At 48.6% G+C, this 20,318-nt stretch overlaps 1 protein-coding gene across 11 annotated transcripts in view; it reads left to right on the top strand.

Moving 5' to 3' along the window:
• Rap1gap2 (RAP1 GTPase activating protein 2) overlaps positions 1 to 20,318 on the top strand; it is a 222,343-nt gene that overhangs the window by 198,295 nt on the left and 3,730 nt on the right. For all 11 annotated transcript variants that reach the window (XM_048792832.1, XM_048792815.1, XM_048792854.1 and 8 more), the window contains 9 exons: positions 1,405 to 1,539; positions 9,599 to 9,736; positions 11,358 to 11,476; positions 14,508 to 14,621; positions 14,890 to 15,007; positions 15,195 to 15,321; positions 17,910 to 17,986; positions 18,389 to 18,426; positions 19,578 to 20,318. The exon at positions 19,578 to 20,318 is cut by the window's right edge and continues 3,730 nt beyond it. In XM_048792832.1, coding sequence (XP_048648789.1) covers positions 1,405 to 1,539; positions 9,599 to 9,736; positions 11,358 to 11,476; positions 14,508 to 14,621; positions 14,890 to 15,007; positions 15,195 to 15,321; positions 17,910 to 17,986; positions 18,389 to 18,397 — 837 coding nt within the window. In that variant the 3' untranslated portion in view covers positions 18,398 to 18,426; positions 19,578 to 20,318. The remainder of the gene's footprint in view (positions 1 to 1,404; positions 1,540 to 9,598; positions 9,737 to 11,357; positions 11,477 to 14,507; positions 14,622 to 14,889; positions 15,008 to 15,194; positions 15,322 to 17,909; positions 17,987 to 18,388; positions 18,427 to 19,577) is intronic.

Here is a 20,318-nt window from a genome sequence, read left to right as displayed (position 1 = left end):
AGAGCACAGTTTCCAAAGGTCGTCTTCCTGGCCTGCTCTTAACCAGCTTCCCTTGGAGCTCTCCTCTTGGGCCTGTTCAAGTTGGGGAGCATCTTTGCCCTTCTAAGCCCTCGGTCCTGGGTTCATCATGGGAATACTTTCTTCTGGTGGATACTCCAGCTCTGTCAATCATTCACCCGTCTTTTATTGAGTACTTACTATATGCCAGGCCTTGTTCTGTTCCTTGGAATACAGGGATAAGCAAGACAGTTTTTGCCTTACAGAGCTCACAAGTTGGTGGGAGACAGTTTTAATATAACGGGTCAGCCCTAGGCCATGAGGAGCCAGCACTGCTTAGAGGACAGTAACTACTTCCGCCTTGGGGGGCACTGGGAGTGTGTGTTCAGGGAAGGCTTCCTGGAGCAGGTGGCTCTGAAGCCTCTGGATCTCAATATCTGATGAATCCTTTGCCAGGAGGCAAGAGTAGGAAAGGTTGTTATTCCAGGTATGGGGAACTTCTGAGTGAAGGCCACTCAGAGAAAGAGCATGACTCTGGGAGGCAGCCCCTGGGGGGTCCGCCATGCACTGAAAGAGGCTTCCCCGGGGGTTGGAGTGGTGCGGGCTCGGCTGCAGATGTGGTTGGGTCAGATTCAGAAGGGCTGAGAGCTAGAGGCAATGGGTACTAGAAAGTTCTTATGGAACATTTGATTTGCTTATTAGAGTGATTTTTTTTTTTTGCCAGTGGTGAGAAGGACAGGCTGAAGGGGGCAAGGAACAGGAAGGGTGGTCAGTTAGAAGCAATTAACAGGAGTCTGAGATGAAGGAGGCTTATACCCCATAAGAGGAAGTGGTTCCGAGTTAGAGTCAGGAAGACATGAAGGCTTGCCGGAAGTGCAGGTGGAGGGAAATGGAATGGTAGGGTCTCTCAGGCCTTTAGCTTGGGCTCTGTGGTGACATGGGGAAGACTGGGAGACTGTTCTGTTAGGACCTGTTGCTCTGGGGTGCCTGTCAAGGCCGAGTTGCTGAAAGAGCTTGTCACCATCTGTGCTAATGCGCCCCCTGGAGGCTGCACGCACAGTCCTGGTGTGAACATCTGACTGGAGAAGAGCCACGGGCAGGTGGGTTCATGAATGTGGAGCTTGGGCAGATGTCTGGGCTGGGAGTCACCTGGGTAGAACCGGGGAAGCAGTGGGATGACCCTGGGAGAAGGGAGCAAAGCAATGAGATGGGAGGGGGGCGCGCCCAGAGCATTTGCTGTCACAGCAGTGATTGTGAGCATGGAGCCTAGCTTGGCAGTAGGTCCACACTGGCCAGGATGCAGTGGCACAGTAACAGCCCTCAGGTTGGGTGTCTGTAACCCACAAGGAGAGGGCACACCTCTGTTGTCAGCCCCAGCTCCTCCACCCTCACCTTCTTCCCTCCTAGGACCGGACAAGGGCCGCCCTCCTGGACAACCTTCATGATGAACTCCATGCTCACACACAGGCCATGCTAGGACTGGGTCCAGAGGAGGACAAGTTTGAGAATGGAGGCCATGGAGGATTCCTGGAGTCTTTTAAGGTATGGAAACGGGGGTATCTGGGGGTTGCTATGACAGGGAGAGGTGAGGCAAAGAAAGGAAGTGATCTAAACCTATGGAGATTTTAGCCCCAAAGCCCTAGGGCCAGCTAGAAGAGACAGGACCAGGGGGGTATCCTAGATGTTTACATAGAGAAGGGATAATAGGAGTGTGAGGGGTCAGGGTAGCCAACATCTTCTCCACCCTTCATTGGCTTGGATCATCTCCTGGCCCAGGAGTCTGATAAGCAGGGACAGGTAGAGAGCAGTCAGAGAAGATCCAGAGCCAGCAGAAATCGAGAACATTCCCACTTTCATCGGTCTCCTTCTGGGGTCAGGGTGCCCAGGGCAGGATGGCAGAAGCAAGGATATAAACACAAACCTTAGTGGTCTCCTGCAGCTGATGTGGGGTGTTGCAGTGATTCTTTCCATCTGGCAAGGCCCTGGGGACCTAGCTGGGCTCGTGGGATGGAGATACAGGCAAGTCCCTTTGGACCCTACAAAGGGAAGAACTCTTTAACCAGAACAAGCTGCTAAAGGAAGCAGTAAGCTCTGTGTCGCTGAGCTTATTCAAGTGGAGCCTGTGCAGCCACAGAACTGGCACACAGGGCAGACAAGGCTCGTCATGTACTGGATGAGCCCTTCTTGGTCCACACAGCACACACACACAACCAACATGTGATCTGAGCCTGGCTGTAATCCTGTGTGGTCAGCTGGATGGTTATTTCTCATTATTTCCACTAACACACATGGGGACAGGCTGAGAGAGGCCATAGGGTAGAGCCTTGTTTCAAACCAAGTTTTCAGATTCTTAGGTCCAGGTCCTGCTGGATTGCCCATCAGAGAGTGGTTCATAAAGCTACCATTTTGGGGGAATTTTGTCTAGGTTAAGGTTAGACCTGCCTGCTTTCAGATCTTAGTTCTGCGTGGTTCTGGGCAAGATCTTTAAAGTCTCTGAGCTATAGTTTTCTTGTCAATGATAGAGGGATGATAAATTGGGTCACTGTCCGAGTTGTATGAGAATTCACAGAAACATTGACTACAACACTGTAAGTGCTCACAAGTGTGAGCTGTTATTATTACATGAAGTGAAAGCTTAATATACATTATCCTATCTTAAACCTCCAACTGCCCTCTGTTCCCTGTAGGGAAGGCTATTATTATGGGTGTAATAATTTTGGTATAATAATTCAGACTCAATTTTAATAATTACAGGTACAGTTTTATATATAAGGAAACTAAGACTCAAAGAGGCTAAATGATTTGTCCCAAGTCATCTGGAGACAGTTGAATTCAGGTCTCCTAGATTCCAAAGTCTGGTGCTCTTAACAGCTATGAGATACTCCCTCCTAGTTTCCGACTGTTAAGATTCCACCCACGCTGCCTGGGCCCAGGCAGGCCTGGGGTCAATCCCTCATTGCCTGGCTTGAACGCTGAGGGCAGGGCAGGGCTCTGCTGGCCCTCACTGGAACCAGCTGCTGAGATTCCTTATAAGGGTGGGGGAAGGAGCCAAGCTGCTTGCCTAGGCTGGTGGGAGATTCCTGGGGCATCTGTTTTAGTCCTGATGGACAGTGGCAGCCAGGGCAAAATAGGAGAAATTGGGGGGATCGGGATGCAAGAAGGGTGAGGGAGAAAAGGAACAGGGGAGGAAAGAGGGAGCTGGGTTGGATAGCCCAGCTGAGGGAGGGGTGAATGTGCGACCAGGTAATAGGAAAACGAGCTTGGATCTGGAAAGGCAGATAAGCAGGGCCATTTAGAGATGTTTTTAAGGCTCTGGACTCTTCTGGAAGCTCTGCCCTCCTTCATATTAAGCATGTCGAAATGGTCTATATCACATAGGGTGTTAGTCAGCTTTGTATCACTGTGATAAAATACCTGAGAAAATCAACTTAAAGGAGAAAAGATTTATTTTGGTTCTTGGTTTCAGAGATTTCAGCCCACAGTCACCTGGCTCTGTTGATTCAGGGCCAGTGTTGAGGTGGGCATGGAGGAGAGGGTGTGGAGGAACAAAACTGCTCACCTCATGGCTACCAGGAAGCCTGGTGGGAGGATGTGAAGATGGAGAGGGAGAAAAAGGAGACAGGCAGGGGGAGGGAGAGGAAAGAGAGATAGGGGACAGGATATACCCTTCCAGGGCATGCACACCCCTAGTGATCTACTTCCTTGAACTGAGCCCCATCTCCTACAGTTTCCACCAACTCCCAGTAATACATTCAAGTATGAACCCATCTGTGGATTAATTCATTGATGAGAGCAGAACCCTCATGATATGGTCACTTCCCTCAAAGCCCCACCTTGGATCATAGCCACTTTGGGGACCAAGCCCTCAACACATGAGCCTTTTGGGAGACATTCCAGATCAAAACACACAGTAAATGTAATTTATGTAGGACTAACAGAGTCGAGCTGAGGCTGATTTGCGAACATAATGTTGTATTTTGTACACATTCAATGAAACATTTGTTGCTTTAATTTTTGCAAGATTCTTTTTCTATATTATAGTTAACGATTGTTTTTTCATGATTTAAGTATTTTTGTAATCCGGAGAAGCTTGTAGGTTGTGGTCACTGCCCATGGCATCCAATGAATGAGATGGCCCAGTAGCTAAATATAAGTGACAGGTGTATAGGACAGTGGCCTGAGGAGGCCATTTCATCCAGTCCTCAGCCTCTGACTCTAGAAACTGTTGCTTTTTTTTCCTTTCATGGGTGCATTAGGCAGGGTTATGGTGTTAGAATTGTTGGCATTCCTCATCAAGTTCCCTTCAACCTCCACAGGATCCCTCTTGAATGAAATGGTACCTGAAAATGATTCTAAGAAGAAAACTTGGATGTTAAATCTCCTTCCTGTCAAAGTCTTCGTCTTATTGGCTGATGTAACTTAATAGAGAAACAGGAACATAATTGAGAATTTTCAGGGCTGAAAGCTGCCTCGATCATTTATCTCTTCACCTGTCCCGAGGCTGCTCTTCCTCACCTTAGAGGGCCTTGGCCTGGTCTGTGCTCCAAGAAGCAGACCCACGGTGACCCAGGGTTGTGCTGCCTGGCACCTTGTGGCAGGGGGAGTGGTTTTTTTAAGTCTTGCTTCAGTTCCCCTGGCTCTGATTGAGGCTTTTCCTCCACAGTACTCAGACTTGTTGGTTTATGGACCTTTCAAATTGAGCTGCTTGGAGGTCTTCTCAGGACCCTGCCAGTTCTACCAACCCTTTTAAATTCTTTATTTAACTTAGATGATAACTTAAAAATACAAAAATTTCCAGTGATAAAGACTAAACTTTTGCAGCAATGACTCACAATGAAAAGATGTTTCTATGGAATAAGACAGGGAACATAGAATGGCACATTGTAGCCCGAGGTAGTCTGGGGACAGATTCCTGGGAATCTTGCAAGAACATTTTTTTCTCTATAAAGAAGCTGTACATCATTCATCTTTGAAAGATATTGATCTCCAGAGTATTGTTCTCAAATGCCATTCTCAGCCCATGCCAGCTGTTGACAACAAGGTTTTGTGGTCTGTAATGAAATGAAAAGAAAAAGGGACGATGCTTGATGTATTCATGTGACATGGGCATAAATCACGTGTGTGCCATATTTGGAGAAACACCAAACTGGCCCAGCCCCCCATTGACCTCATCATATAGAACCAGAGGACAAGAGAGGACAGAACTGGGACCACGGCAAGCTGGAAGTTGTCAGGTTAATTTCTCCCAGCCTTTGAGGGACTGGGATTGTTAATGCATGGGTCTGACCTGACCCCTAGTGGCAGGAGAGGCCACACATATTCCTGGCCATGTCTCTATGGGGTCCAGGCAGTACCAGTGATAGTAGATGGAGCCCAGAAGAGCCCAGTCAGAATCCCCAGCCTTTGGCATCTCTACCCCCATCCTTTCCCTCATGAGACAGGAAGCTGTGGAGTCAGGATGGTCCCACTGCCTTTGTGGGGGTCCAGTAACAGAGAGCTCAGGCCATGTGCAAGGCCTTAGTGTTCATTTCCTTGATTTTTGCCCCTTAAGTTTGTTAAATGGAAATAATTCATAAAACCCACTTGCAAGGAGGTGAGGAGTGTGGTTGGCAGGGAAGGAAACTGATCCCTCTGAAGCCAATTGGCGCTCAATCTCGGGGTTGAGATAAAGTGATATAATGGGCGATAAGAAAGCAATGCCATCTCCCTAATCTTACTCCCCAAAGGAGAACTTGCCCAAAGGTGAGAAGGGAGGTGAGTGAGGGCAGGGATATCACAGTGACCTCGGGAAGTTGATGAAATTGAAGATGATTAGCTGGGAGGACAGCAGTTTGAGGACAGCAAGGGGCAATCGTGTGAAATAACCAATAGGCAGGTCCAAGACTCTAACATCTAGGAACTTATGTAAGATTTCAGCTTGGCACTTCCAAAGGTCAGGCCATCCCCCACTAATACAGGCAGCTTTGAAGGCAGTGAGCAGCTGTCCCTGGAAGATGCAAGTGGAGGGTACAGGAGCTTTGCCAGAGTGGGATGAGGGGCTGAGTGGGAGACAGTCCTCCTGGTCCCTGGAGCCCTCCTAAAGATGTGCAAAGGCTTCATGTGCCTTTCCTCTCACCTGCCTTCCTCTTTCCATAGCTGCCACCCTCTTTTCTCTTCTTCCTGTTTCTCAGACTCTCTGGCCAGTTTGGAAGGCCAGTGTGTTGATCAGTTGTCCATTAGATTGAAATGTGAAGTTCTTAAGATCATGTCCCCGAGAAGTTTCATTCAAAGCAAGCTTTATTTTAGGGCTTTGAGGTAAACTGTCACCTCTCTCTCACTAAGATTGGGACAGGAAAGCTGATTCTGAGTGTCAGGACTCATGCCAGGATTGGGTACACACCTTTCCTGCCCTCCTGTCACAGGAGGAGCCTTGTTGTATTCAGAAAGCATCTCAGGGAGGTACACATGCAGAGCAAAGGGAGGATCAGGTCCTAGCCCCTTCCCATGGCTGCAAGCAGCAGACCACCATCAGCCAATCCTTTCCTCAGACTTACCTCTCTGACTGACAGCAGCATCAGGGACACTTGAGGAGACGGTATCCTCCCGACAGCAGCTTCTGAGGTTTGTTTTTTCAGAGGTGGGGAGGTGGCACCCTGAAACCTCCTGATTTCTAGTCATCCTTAGTTCATCAGCCAGTTGAATTATTTTTCAATCTGGAAGCCTTGGCTCCTGGCTCCATCTCTTACCCACTCTGTGGCCTTGGACATATTCACTTTTCCAAACCTTTTCTAGCCAATGTCTGCCCTCCCTGCACCTTAGCACTATAAGAGTTCAATACGATCACATACGTGAAGCTGGTTAGACCGGATCCCATCACACAGGGCTTATTCCACACATCAAATCCTTTCTGGGAAAGAGACAGTGAGGAATATATCAGTTTGAAGTGACTTTAATAATGCTGGTAGTGGTGGTGGTAACAACACAAGAGGGCACAAGGAACATAAAGATGCTGAGATTTATGGAGCAGTCACCTCATTGAAGGAAACCCACTGTTCATTCCTGGATATGCCTCACCTTTCCTGCCCTCAGTTTCCCCAGGGGTACGGGACTTTACAATGCTTGGGTGATGGAGTGAATAGAACACGCTGACTGTTTCAGCCGTGTCTCAGAGACACTGTTGCTAGGCGACTCTGTTCTGTAGTCTAGAGAGGGAGAGAGATGATGTCTCTTAAGGGGCATCTTTGACTCAGACTTGAGAAGCCATATGACATCAGGAGTATGAGACTGTGGGTTCCGTGCCTTGTTCTCAGTAGCTCATCTGGGGGGCTGTCATCTTTACCATTAGCTTTCCTGAGTCTGCTTCCCTTGTCAGGATAGAAAGGCAGGCAGGCTGGGGTTCTTTGCAGTTGCCAAGCTTGGAGAATTCCTGGACTGAGAGGTTCCCAGGAGACCTGCTATTTGGGTTGGGGGCATTCTTCTTGCCATAGACTGAGCTCTTCCCTGGGTACCTCAAAGGAGAGAAGGGGTTTGTTGGCACTGGAGGTGCATACACAGGTCTGAAGCCCATAGAGGAAGGGAGCTTCGCCCTTCTGCATTGGTTTTCTGGAGCTGGGGTTGGGAACTTCCTACCTAAGTAGGAAGGCTCACATGCTAAGTCCGTTTACGCACAATAAGAGTACAAAGAAGACTCAGGTGACTCGGGCCTCAGTTGGTCAGAGGTGTCCAGGTTCTTCCTCTTTTTCTCTTTTGCATGTCTGGCTCATCAGCTTTGTCCCTCAGGCTTGGCCCCAAGGTGGCTGCCATATGTCTCAGGTGCAGACATGTCACATCTCATTTGGGAATCACTGAGTAAGCCTTTCTCCAATGCTTCCAGCAAAGGTCCCTCATGCTCCACTGACAAGGGAATGGGTTAAGGGGTAAAGCGACTGCTTCAGACGGATCATGACTTATTCCTGTGCCCCACAGAGGAGGAGGAGATATCGGCCAGGCTGTGGTTCTGTCAGCAAGGGGAATTGGGGGACTGTACTTGAGTCATGAATAATATCCACACACAGAAATCCTTGTCCTTAGGGTCCCTGGGCAGCTAATTGTAGTACCCCATAAACGCTGAGTCTTTGTAACATGGCCCCAATTTTAGGAATATGACTTAGGTACTTCTTGGTGGCAGGGTCCGTGTCTTATACTCCTTTAGCCTCTGGACTACAGTTCTCTTAGTTCCTGGAATGGTACTGGGCACACAGGAAGCATGGGACAAATTTTTCTTCTTAACAATTAGAATAGCCACACTTATGAGGTAATTGTGATGCCCCAGGCTGTTCTAGGAGCCTTATGTGTTTTCTCCCAGTAACTCCATGGGGTAGGTAGCCTCCATCCCTTTTCACTGATAAGCCTTACGTACAAGCCAAGTTACTTGAGTAGGGTACCCAGTTCATGAGTGGTGGAGTAGAGAGTCCAAGTAGAAATCCTGGTGGTGCAACCCTGAGGCTTTCATGCTTTTTTTCATGCTAAGTTGCATTGCGGACTGGCTGTATTATTCAGCAACTGGGTGAGTGATCAAAGGGAGGTAACTCAGAGCTTCGGAGTCACTGGAGAGAACTTCCTCTTCCTAGAATTCTCATATCATCTTTGAAGGCTGCTGGACTAATGAGAACATCATCTATGGGGTAGCAGAATCCACCAGGACTTCACTTGTTGGGAAATGACCCATCATTTCTCCTCTCTGGTCTCATACAGAGCAACACTGCCCCGTGGGGCAGCCTGAGGGGTGGCTGTCACCCCAGGTCCATCCCCCCTCTGATCTTGCTGATTTAGCTGTTCTCCTCATCCTCACACACACTCTGACAAACCTGACCATCCCGCTTATCCTTTCCTGAGTACTGCACTGTTTTCCAGTGTGTCCCTGGCTCTTTGGTGGCCCTAGGTGGGCACAAGGCTCCAGTGACCTGAGTAGCTCCTTGCCCTTCATCATGTGCTGGGTGTAAGCACACATCTCCTCTTCCAGCAGCCATCAACCATGGGCTTGGAAAGCAGGTGTGCCTTCAGCCCCGCAGGCAGGAGGAAGGCTCGATGTGAGGTTTGAGCAGATGAGCAGGACTTCCTCACAGTTCTACCAAGGATGGGTGGAGTCCCAGTTGCACAAAGCACCCTTGGGGATGACAGCAGAAAGTCCAGTGTAGACATGTGAATGGAAGGTTAGTTTTCTGAACAAAGAATCAACCTGCAGCCAGCATCTGATTTAATGTATTTAATCCCCGCCCCGATCCTGTGTGGAATGTGTAATTCCAGTTTTCCAAGTGAGGAAGCGGTACGTAGTTTAGAGAGGTTGGTAACTGGTCTGGTGTCACACAGGCTTCCCGAGCCCCGAGCCTCATTTCCTTTACCTAGAAGATGAGGATAGCAACCTTGGCCCACCTTGCAGGGAGCTGGGGCACTGACTCCCATGGCCTGCTGTCTGGTGCTTTGCCAGAGCATGGGACAGAATATGGGAAAGCACTGTGTCACCTCTGGTGACTGTGGCATGGGCCTCTGTGTCTGTGGGCACACATGCGACTATGCCAAGGGCAGGGTCATACAGAAGGGCCAGGTGCTGACCTGCAAACCTCTGTCATCCTTCTCCTTGCAGAGGGCCATCCGTGTACGCAGCCACTCCATGGAGACCATGGTGGGCAGCCAGAGGAAGCTGCACAGTGGAGGCATTCCTGGAAGTCTCAGTGGGGGCATTGTCCACAACAGCATGGAGGTCACCAAGACTACCTTCTCGGTAAGTGTGGCTGGCCCTAGGCCAGCATGTGGACCAGGGGAGGCTCCTCACTAAACCTATGCAGGAAGGGTGCCCCCGCCCAGGCTTGGGCTAGACAACTTGAGCAGGGCAAGCTGGATGATGGAGGGAAACTGAGTCCACTTGGGGGTGACTCACTCTCTGCCCACTGATAATGGTTGCTTGGAGCCTCAGTCCCAGGTGGTACCTGGAATTGGACTGGACTAGAAGTCCCCTTGTCTTGTTCTCTGAGTTTCTTTGACGGCTGGATCTCCTCCTTTGGGCCAATCCTACAAAATGGTCCTAGGGTGTGTTTCCCTGCCCAGGGGCTTGGGGCCCATGACTTGGAGAGGGGTGTCCTTGCTTCGTTATTGTTAATGATAGCAGTCGCCACCCCAGCTTGCTGTGTGCTAGGTACCAGGCTAAGTAATCCATAGACAAGGTCTTTCCTGATTCCTGTTACAGCTGCCTGAGGCAGGTCCTGAAGCCATCTCTGTTCCACATTTGAGGAAACGGAGGCTCAGAGAGGTTAAGCAATTGCTGCAAGTCACTCAGCTAAGCCGAGGAGCTGGGATTTGAATGCAAATCTTCCTGATTCAAAGTTTATCTTCTTCATCACTGCGTATACAGTGACAAAGGAGAGAGGGCCCTTTGGCTTTGGTCTGTGAGCTCAGGCCCAGTTGACTTATACCAGGGCTGGGCAGGCGAGGGAACCATACTGCCAATCCATTTGTGTAAGGCAAAGTGGTTTTGGAATTGTATTTTCTAGGATTTTCTTTTCTTGTTCTTTTTCTGATAGTAGAACAAACTTACCATAATATTCATGATTCTAATTATAAATGGCTTTGCACAGTTAGTTTAATCTACCTATTGTCATGTTCCTTTGAGAAGGTCTATGAAGTGAGCATTCTGTGGTTGAGACTGAGGCTCAGAGAGTTTTGCAGTTTGCCCAGGGTTGCACACACATGATTGGCAGAAGTTGGGGCCTGGCTTAGAAGCTCTAAAGGTTGGCTCCAGGTTCCCATCTCTCCTTCCTCATTTTCACCCTGTGAGGCTCAGCGACTGTCCTGAATCAGAAACCTCTGCTGGCTCCACAGCTCCCCTTCCATCTGGTTATTGTGACTCCTCCCAGGCTCCGTGTACTCCTGAGCAGTGGATGGAGGGTCAGGAGCCCTTGGGTTCTTGTCCTCATCCTTCTAGTGATGTGCTGGCTGACCTCGATGAAATCGCTTCACCTTCTGGTCCTTGGCTTCCTCCCTGGTGAAATCAAGGGTTGAACCAGGGTTCTTGAGCTTTGAGGTTCTCAGTCTGTGATCCCATGAGTCATCCTGACTTTCTCAATATGTGGAGCTTTGCTGTGGTGGCCGTGACCCCAGCAGGAATTCTGGTCTTCCTTGGGCCATTGCTTGGGGCCAGTGACTTGTCTTAAGAACACAGAAAAAGACTGTGAGAGGCCTGAGCCGTGGGGTTTCAGCTCTTGTTATATAGATCCCATCTTTCCTAGCTGCATCGCTATCTTCTGGGGTCCCCTCCAGACCAGGCAAAATTTGTAGACCAGAGAGAGGGAAGGGAAGGAGACTCGAGTCTGGGGTGGGTGCACTCACTCTGGCAGTTTTCTCCGCAGCCTCCAGCAGCAGCTGCGACAGTGAAGAACCAGTCAAGGAGCCCCATCAAGCGGCGGTCAGGGCTCTTTCCCCGTCTGCACACGGGCTCTGAAGGCCAGGGGGATGGCCGGACACGATGGTAACTGTCAGGGGCCCCCAGCTCCAGCCCAGCTATGGGATCTGTCAGCCTTCTCCACCTTGATAGCTGTCTGATACCCAACCTTGGGAAGAGCTTAGCTCAGATTGGGGAGGTGGCTTCTCTTTAACCCTGGCTCTGCTCAGGCTCCTGCCTGGTCATTCACTCACTCAGCTTTTTATCTACTGAGTCATTTGGCCACTCTTCCATGGATCTCCAAAGTTGTTTTTGTAGCATTTTGATCCAGGCTAGAAACATTTCCTGGGTTCTCGTCTTACAATGCTCAGTCCAATGTATACCCCCACCCCTGTACCTTTTTACGTCACTGGGGATTGAACTCAGGGCTTTGTACATGCTAGACAAGCACTCTACCACTGAGGGCACCCCCCAGCTCCAAATGTCCCCTCCTATGGAAACTTTCCCTGATTGTGCCAGGCAGAGTTCATTGAACCTTCTTTTGGACTTCTAGAATGTTCTATTTTTTTAAAGTAACTCTCATATTGCAGCATATTTAACCTGTTCTTATTAATCATCTTTCTGATCCTTTAATTGATGAACCCATTTGTTCTTTAATTCAGCAAGCAGCATTTATTGAGTGCCTGCCGTATGCTGGGCCTGGTGCTGAGTGCTTAGACAGGCGCAGCTGGACACCCAGGTCTGCCCTCTGCAGCACACAGTACTGGGAGGAAGACATTTAGATTCATTTCCAGATTTCTGGTTGTTGGCCTATAGCCCCAGGTGATGGTACCATCCCCCAAGCTAGGTCATGCTGGACAAGGGACAGGTTTATGGAGGAGGACAAAAGGCTCTGTTTGGAACCTGCACATGTGAGTGTCATGGGCCACTCAGGAGAGATGTCCAATTCTTGAGTTTTGGAGAGAAGACCTGACTGGAGAGGAAGGAGTTGGGTGACTCTGGAATAGACAGGCTGGTTAAAGACATGTTAATGAGTCAATATGAGTGTCCCCAGAGGGTATGTGGAGCACCAGTGTTCAAGGGCACATGGAGGACAGAGAGCTAGTGAACATGACAAGAGGAAAAGAGAGAAGAGGAGAGGCTGTGGAGGTTGGGATCAGTGAAGCCAGGAGGGGGGAAATTTCATTAGTGTTGGATGTGCAGGCAAGTTTAGCACAGTGGCCCAGACCCCTGAGTGGGGCAGCGAGGCCATCAGAAGTACATTGAGGCATTTACCACCACTCGCATGGCTGTGATCAAAAAGACAGATAATAGGGCCTGGGTTGTAGCTTGGTGGTAGAGGGCTCGCCTAGCATGTGTGAGGCACTGGGTTTGATCCTCAGCACCACATAAAAATAAATAAATAAAATACAGTTATTGTGTCCATTTACAACTAAAAAAATAAAAATAGAAAAGGCAGATAATAATAAGTGTTAGGATGTAAAGAAATCAAGCCCTTATTCATTGCTGTTGGAATATGAAACAGTGTGATGACAGCTTTGGGAAACAGCCTGCAGTTCCTCGGAAGGCTAAACTAGAGTTACCCAGTAATGCCACCCCTAGGTATCTACTCAAGAGAATTGAAAACAATTGCCCATAAAAAAACGAATACACCAGCACCACTCAGTACACAAATGTTCATTGTAGCCTTATTCGCAATAGCCCAAGGTGGAAACAGTCCAAATGTCCATCACTTGATAACTAGATACATAAAATGGGGATATTATTTTCCAATGAAAACAACTAAAATTCTGATGCAGGCTATCACATAGTGAACTTTTGAAAACATTATGCTAGTGAAAGAAGCTAGACATAAAGACCATACCACATTATATGATTTCATTTATATGAAATGTCCAGATTAGCAAATCCATAGACAGAAAGTAAGTTAGTGGTTGGAGGAGAGTGGGGGCAAGAGATGGATAGACAGTGACTGCAAATGGAGCCAAGGTTTCTTTTGGGAGGTCTAAGAATTAGACTGTGGTAATGATTACACAATTCTGTGAATATACTAAAAACCGTTTAATTGTCTACTTTAAATGAATGAGTTGTGTGGTATGTGTATTGTGTCTCAATGATGCTGTTTTTTTAAATGTATTTTTTTAGTTATAGATGGACACAATATCTTTATTTTATTTATTTTTATTTTTTTATGTGGTTCTGAGGATCGAACCCAGTGCCTTACATGTGTGAGGTGGGCGCTCTGCCACTGAGCCACAACCCCAGCCCTCAATGATACTGTTATTAAAAAAAAAAAGTGCATTGCTGGTCATGGTGGTGCATGCCTATATGCTCAGTGATTAGGAGGCTGAGGCAGGAGAATTGCAAGTTCGAGGTCAGCTTTAGCAACTTAATGAGACCCTTTCTCAAAATAAAAAATAAAAAGGGATGAGGATGTAGCTCAGTGGTAAAGTCCCCCTGGGTTCAATCCCCAGTCCCCCTTTCCCCTTCCCCTTAAAAAAAAAAAGGTTCATTGAGAACAAAGCTATTGTGTATTGTGTACTTAACAGCTGGCACAGGGTAAATGGTCTCTACTAAACTTTAAGGTAAGGGAACTTCTGGACCCTTGGGTCAAGAGTAGCCCTTTGCTCTCTAATACCCAGACCTACTATCTCACATAGATCCAGGGGCCTCATATTACAGTGTGTATACAGGGTGTCCCCCCAGAGTCACACAACAGATGGTCCCCCTGGAACCTTCCAGGAATCCATACATATTGGATTGTTTCCTGTATAGACTCTACTCTGTTTCCTGTGGGGCCCTTTCTCAACTCATAGCTTTGCCTGGTGGGACAGCCAGCTTGGGTGAGGGGTAGACTTGGGCTGGAGCCAGGGTTCCTGTTTGATGGGCCTGAACTCTTACCCACGAACCTAGAGTGGGCTTTTCTGTAAGGGAACACAAAACCCTGTTGGCTGTTGTAGTCTCAGGGGCTCAGGTGAGAAAGGAAGTCCTGTAGCCATGCTTTAAAGGTAGGGGTCTGCTGAACCCCACAGTCAGAACTCTGTCTTGGACCTGGGGGTGGACTGGCATATTGGGAGCTGGCTCCATGGTATCACTCTCTTCATTCTCATTCCCTCAGTGACAGTGCATCCAGCACCCCCAAGACCCCAGATGGCGGACACTCTTCTCAGGAGATAAAGTCTGAGACCTCATCCAATCCCAGCTCTCCGGAAATATGCCCCAATAAAGAGAAGTAAGAAAGTGAGGGTGAAGGAAAGGCTGGCTTTCCTCATTTGGAGTCCTGGAACATGGGCTTCTGCCTCTAGGCAAGCTGAGAGTCTGTTTCCTCTGGAACTTTCTGGAACACAAAGATTGGCCGGGGAGGGGGGCACAGGAATTATTGTGGGCAAGTTCAGGTCTCAGCTGGGCCTGTTCCATTCTCCATCTGGGAAGGGCCTGAGGGCTGAAAGGGGTCTTGGTTTCCTGTGACTGGGGCTGGCCTCACTTCCTGTTCCCTGCAGGCCCTTCATAAAGTTGAAGGAGAACGGCCGGGCCAACATCTCCCGCTCCTCCTCCAGCACCAGCAGCTTCAGCAGCACTGCAGGAGAGGGCGAAGCCATGGAGGAGTGTGACAGTGGGGTAAGTGTGCCCATTCCAACCTGTGGAGGGTATCCCGGGACTGAGACAGCAGAAAGGAAAGAGCAGGTCCACTGGGGTAGGAGGCTCTGGGCTTGTGGGGGTCCTATCTCAGGCCTCTCTGGGCACGGGACCCTGTGGGGCTTCCGAGGGTGCACTGACCTCTCTCACCCAGTCTGTCTCTCCCCAGAGCAGTCAGCCATCCACAACCTCACCTTTCAAGCAGGAGGTGTTTGTCTACAGCCCGTCCGCGAGCAGCGAGAACCCCAGCCTGGGGGCAGCTGCCACCCCCATCATCATGAGCCGGAGTCCAACGGGTCAGTGGCTTTTGGTGGTGTTTGCAGCGTGGCTGGAGGGGTTGTGTGTGCAATGTGGCTGGAGGGGTTGTGTGTGTAATGTGGCTGGGAGGGCAGGATGTGCCTTGATCACCGTTCATGTGGTATGCGCCCCAGGCACGCTGGTCTGGCCAGTTCCTGTCCATCTCTGAGATGTCGGCCCTTCAGCCTACCAGCTCTTTTAATCTGTCCGTCAACCTTAAGTAGCCTGTGTTCTTATTTTCTTTTTATGGATGGAAACTGAGGCTCCAAGAGTTCAGTGATCTGCGGGAGATGCCATAATTGAGGAGCTAGGATCATGAGGTTAGAAAGCTGAGTGTGCTCCCTACCTTTGATGCTACCCCATCAGCCATCCCGGGCCCCTCTGTCATGGCTTTGATCCTGATGATACAAGGCTAAGAGGGAGGAGCAGCATGTGAGAAGGCTGGAGGAAATGAGAGACTTGGCATTGTGGAACCTTATGTGATTCAATGCAGCTGGAATTCATGGGGAGGCGTGAGAGAGGAGAGACAGGCTGCAGTAGTCACAGGTGGGCTGCCAGGAGATTCTGGTGGGAATTGTAATGCTGTCACTCCTAGAGGGGTCTCAAGCCTTGAAGGTCTTAAGTAGAAAAGTGCCATCTGGAATTGAGAAAGAGCATTTTGGCTGCTGCATGCTGAGTATGGAAAGGTTGACAGGGAGCTCGAGCCGGGAGGGGGAACAGAAGGAGCACAGTAGGGCGGTGGAAGGAGATGAGGCCCCAGAGAGGATGGGAGAGGATGTCAAGGAGGTAAATGGTAGTGGGAATTCTGGGAGAACAGGCCTTTTGAGGTTTTGGGATCCCTGCAGTTGGGCAGAGTAAGAGGCCCCAGCTCTGGAAGAGGGGAAAGAGCAGGCCCTGAGAGCTATCTAAGTGGCCCTGTGTGATAGGCACTGTCTATCCAGGTGGGTATTGTAGGTGCCCAGAAATCAAAGTCCTTGAGGCAGGCAGCACAGCATGGGGCACGCGTAGGACTCTGAAGCTTGCATGCAAAGCCTGGATCTGCCACTCACTAGTGATGTGACGTTGGGCAAGTTACTAGGTTTATGCTTATAAGGGACATAGAACTATTAACCCAAGTGTGAATTAAATGATTGGGATAGAACAGTAGTATGATCAGTGGTTTTAGGTGGGGGCAGATATGCTTCTCAGGGAATCTTTGGCAATGTCTGGAAACATTTTTGGTTTTCATGATTGTGGAAGGGGGGAGGGACCCTGTGATAACCAGGTAGTTAGCGATACTGCTCAACAATGTACCCAACCTCCAACAAAGGATTATCTAGCTCAAAATGGAATAATTTTAGAAATTCTATCCAAACGTTAAGGACACAGGAAGGGTCATTGGGCTGTTACAATGGTTTCAGCCAAAATACATCTGGGGTTCTCATGGCGAGGTGTGTTGGTGAAAAGGGTCAGAAATGTCAAAGGGAAGATATAGGGAAGATCATGGTCAAGAGCAAGTGATCTTTTATCTTAGTGTTTCCCAGTTAATGGAGCAGTTCATGCCTTCCTCTCATTCACCTCCCATTTGAAGCTGGGTTCTAATCAGACAGGCCTACTTTTCTGAACCTCCATTTCCTCCTCTGTAAAATGGGATAGTTTTACACATTCCTGGATTTTTAAGGGTTAGTTAGTTAAATGTTGATAGAATGAATGAAAGAATCTATAACCAAACCTAGTACCTATGTGGCACTAAACAAATATCAAAATGAATAATATGTGGAGTAAGAGAAGCTTATAGAGAGTCTACGATATATTGAAGGTCACTCAGGGCAAAAGGGAACCTGGATCACGTCTGGTAACTCTTGTCTAGTGCTTATTGCACCTCCCAGTGATGAAAAAATGTGGTTTTAACATGAATATTGACTGATATTATCATTTATGTTAACCAGTACTTTATATTAAGAGAACTTCAGCCATTTGTTAAGGTCATGAGCAACGTTTTTACTGAGTCAGATAATAATTTTCAAATATCAGAAGAGTATTTACCTAGTTTTTTGGCACTATTCACAATGAAATGGCTGTAGGCACAGCACATTTTCAAATATAATCCACATGATTACTTTCTCCATTAGTTTCTTAAGTCTAGACAACAAAACAATAAATCATGCCTGATTTGTAGCATTTGCCGGTTGATCTCAAGCTATTTCCATGATGTCCTTGAACATGGGCTGGGAAAAAGTACTGTTCACCCCTGTGGGGTGTTTCTGTCACGGATACAATGGACGCAAAAGTATAGACAATAGTAAAATCTAGTAAAATAGTGAGGACATGATGAATTTTGAGTATTTATTACTTTTTGAATATAATTTATTTACTCAAAAGCTTTTATCATTTAATTTTTAAAACTTTCTTGTGTTTAACAACCAGCTCATACCATTTCTAGAAGTTTAAGAGTTGGCTCTGATGCATGTTCACATGGGCTACTATGCCTTGAGGCAAGGCAGGGAGGCCCCTTTCTCTTGGCTTCCACAGACAGTCTCTCTCTCCATTCAGTTCTCGTGACCTCTGCCGTTCCATCTCCTTTTCATGGACATTCTCCTTTTCTTAGATGGCAAAAGCAGAAACTCCCCAAGATCAAACCTGAAATTCCGCTTTGATAAGCTCAGCCATGCCAGCTCCAGTGTGGTAAGGATCTGGGTGTGAGGACCACCCCCCATCCCAGGCTCCTCCAAAAGCCAGCTTTCTTTCCTGTGGGCTGGAAGGGGAGCATGTCTCAGATATCACATGGTGGTTCCCTGAGAGGGGAAGGGAGGTTCTTGTCAGATCTGGGGGTGATACCACCTGTCCCCCCATGGTGTAGGCATCAGCCAGGCGTTCATCAGCTACTTTTGCCATACCTTTCACATTTGAGCCACCATTGGACACACACAGCTGTGTCCAGATCTGCAATGTGAACCACTGTCCCCTGGGGCCCCTGTCCCTTCCTAAGGTCACCAGATTGTTGAGAGGAGAGTGTGCAGAAGTTGCAGGTGGAGCAGATTGCTATCTTGTTATTTAAAACTCTTGTATGGATATTTCTTGAAACAGGGTCACTAATGGAAAGTGGAGTCCTTTGCCTGTCCAAGGTAAGTATTTGTTTTGCAGTGGCCACAAGGAGAGTTGTGTATTCCTTTCAGATCAGGGTACCAGCTAGGTGTAATGGCACACGCCTGTAATGTCAGCGACCTGGGAGGCTGAGGCAGGAAGATCACAAATTCAAGGCCAGGCTCAGCAACTTAGTGAGACCCTCAGCAACTCAGCAAGACCCTGTCTCAGAATGAAAAATAATAAGGGCTGGGAAAGTTGCTCAATGATTGAGTACCCCTGGGTTTAATCCCCAGGAACAACCCCCACCAGAAAAAAAGATCAGGGTGCTGGTGACCTTATGACCTGAGAATGGTCAGAGAGCTGCTACCAGCTGGGGAGGTCCACACAGTGGCCTTATCTCCAAACATCCATGATGGGCTTCCCCAAGTCTATGAAGGGAAGAAAGGGAGGATGCCTTGGGTGTGGAAGGGAGGGGTTACCCAGTGGGATTGGTGCAGTTCACTACAAAGATCTCCCCCAAACTGGTGAGTCTGATTGCAGCAGGTGGAAGGGATCAAGGCCAGAGTCCATTTCCTTTCCTGGAGGGAGGAGTTTCTCAGCTCACCTGTTGCTTCCCTGATCTTAGGTAGCCTTTCCCTCCTTGTGTCTTTGGCCAAGGCTGTAGGCTAGAATGTGTCCTTCCTTCATGCCAAGAGATGCTCTTGCTCAGGAAAAAATATAAGGGACAGCCCCAGGGAGACCTCTGCTCTCAGCCTCTGCCCAGGGGTTCATGTGGTTCCAGCAGAGCAGGGCAGGAGTCCTCCATGATTAAGTTTCAGCTCCTACTAGTGAAGACACCAGAACCCATCTGAACTCCTGACCCTCCCCCACCTGGAATCTCAGGTGGATGAGTCACATTAGGGACCATGGAAAAGGGCACTTTAAGCCTGTTTATGAGAAAACAGAAGAGAAAATGGGAATGTCAACATTCACCTCTAACATCTATCATGGGCTTCAGATGCTTCTCTTTACCAAAGTAATGTTCATACCCAACTGCCAGGGCTGTGTAAATGAAGTCAGGGACCCTTATGTTGGACACCCTCCTTGTCCTGAGTGCAGCTGGTGGGCTGTGGCTACGTAACGGTGTATTTATCTTTCCTGCTTTTATGGAATGCTCGCTCATCTTCTCACTTCCCCTTGTCTTCTGCAGGGAAGCCCAGTTCTGTCCTGTAGAAGGCTCCTGTTCCAGCAGTTTGGGGGTGCCATCTGCTACTCTGACCATCACAGGCCTGTTGCCCTACTGGCCACCTGCCCATCAGACCGGCTTCCTGTGCCATGTCCCAACCTGACCACGGCCCTGCTGGCTCCTTTATCAACATACCCTGCAAGAATCTTCCCATTTCTGGACAAGGCTTCATTCCTGGAGGCTCCTCTGCTCTTGACCTCCAGCTGTGATGTCTGTCTGGGTCATTTGTCATCATCTTGCTTTGTCTGAAGGACAGAGAGTTGGGCAAGAAGGGATCTAGGTATGGGAGCTCAGTCAGAGACTGGGGAGCTCATTTGCTTCAGAGGCAGAAGGTGATGAGGTGGAGAGCAGAGGTGATAGCAGCAGAACATAAGGTGGGCCCTGTCTGTCCTTGGTCACAGTGCAGTGCCTTCCTGGACTTGGAGACAGGAGCTTCACCACCACCAGTGCATTTAGTGATGTAGTGGAGGTAGAGGGGCTGCTTTCCCAGGAGCCAAGACTAGCAACATCTTGGAGGTTGTCCTGATAAAAATAGGCTCCAAGCTGGGTGCATACCTGTAATTCCAGCAACTCTGGAGGCAGGAAGATTGCAAGTTCAGGACCAGCCTTGGCACTTAGAGGGACTTTTTCTCAAATTAAAAAATTAAAAGCATGGGGATGTAGCTCAGTGATAAAGCAACTTTGGGTTCAATCCCCACCCCACCC

The sequence above is a fragment of the Marmota marmota genome, unplaced genomic scaffold (genome assembly GCF_001458135.2).
Source record: "Marmota marmota marmota unplaced genomic scaffold, marMar, whole genome shotgun sequence".
Lineage (NCBI taxonomy): Eukaryota > Metazoa > Chordata > Mammalia > Rodentia > Sciuridae > Marmota > Marmota marmota.
The sequence above is the reverse complement of the archived record's forward strand: the minus strand, read 5'-3'. Positions and strand labels throughout refer to the sequence as shown.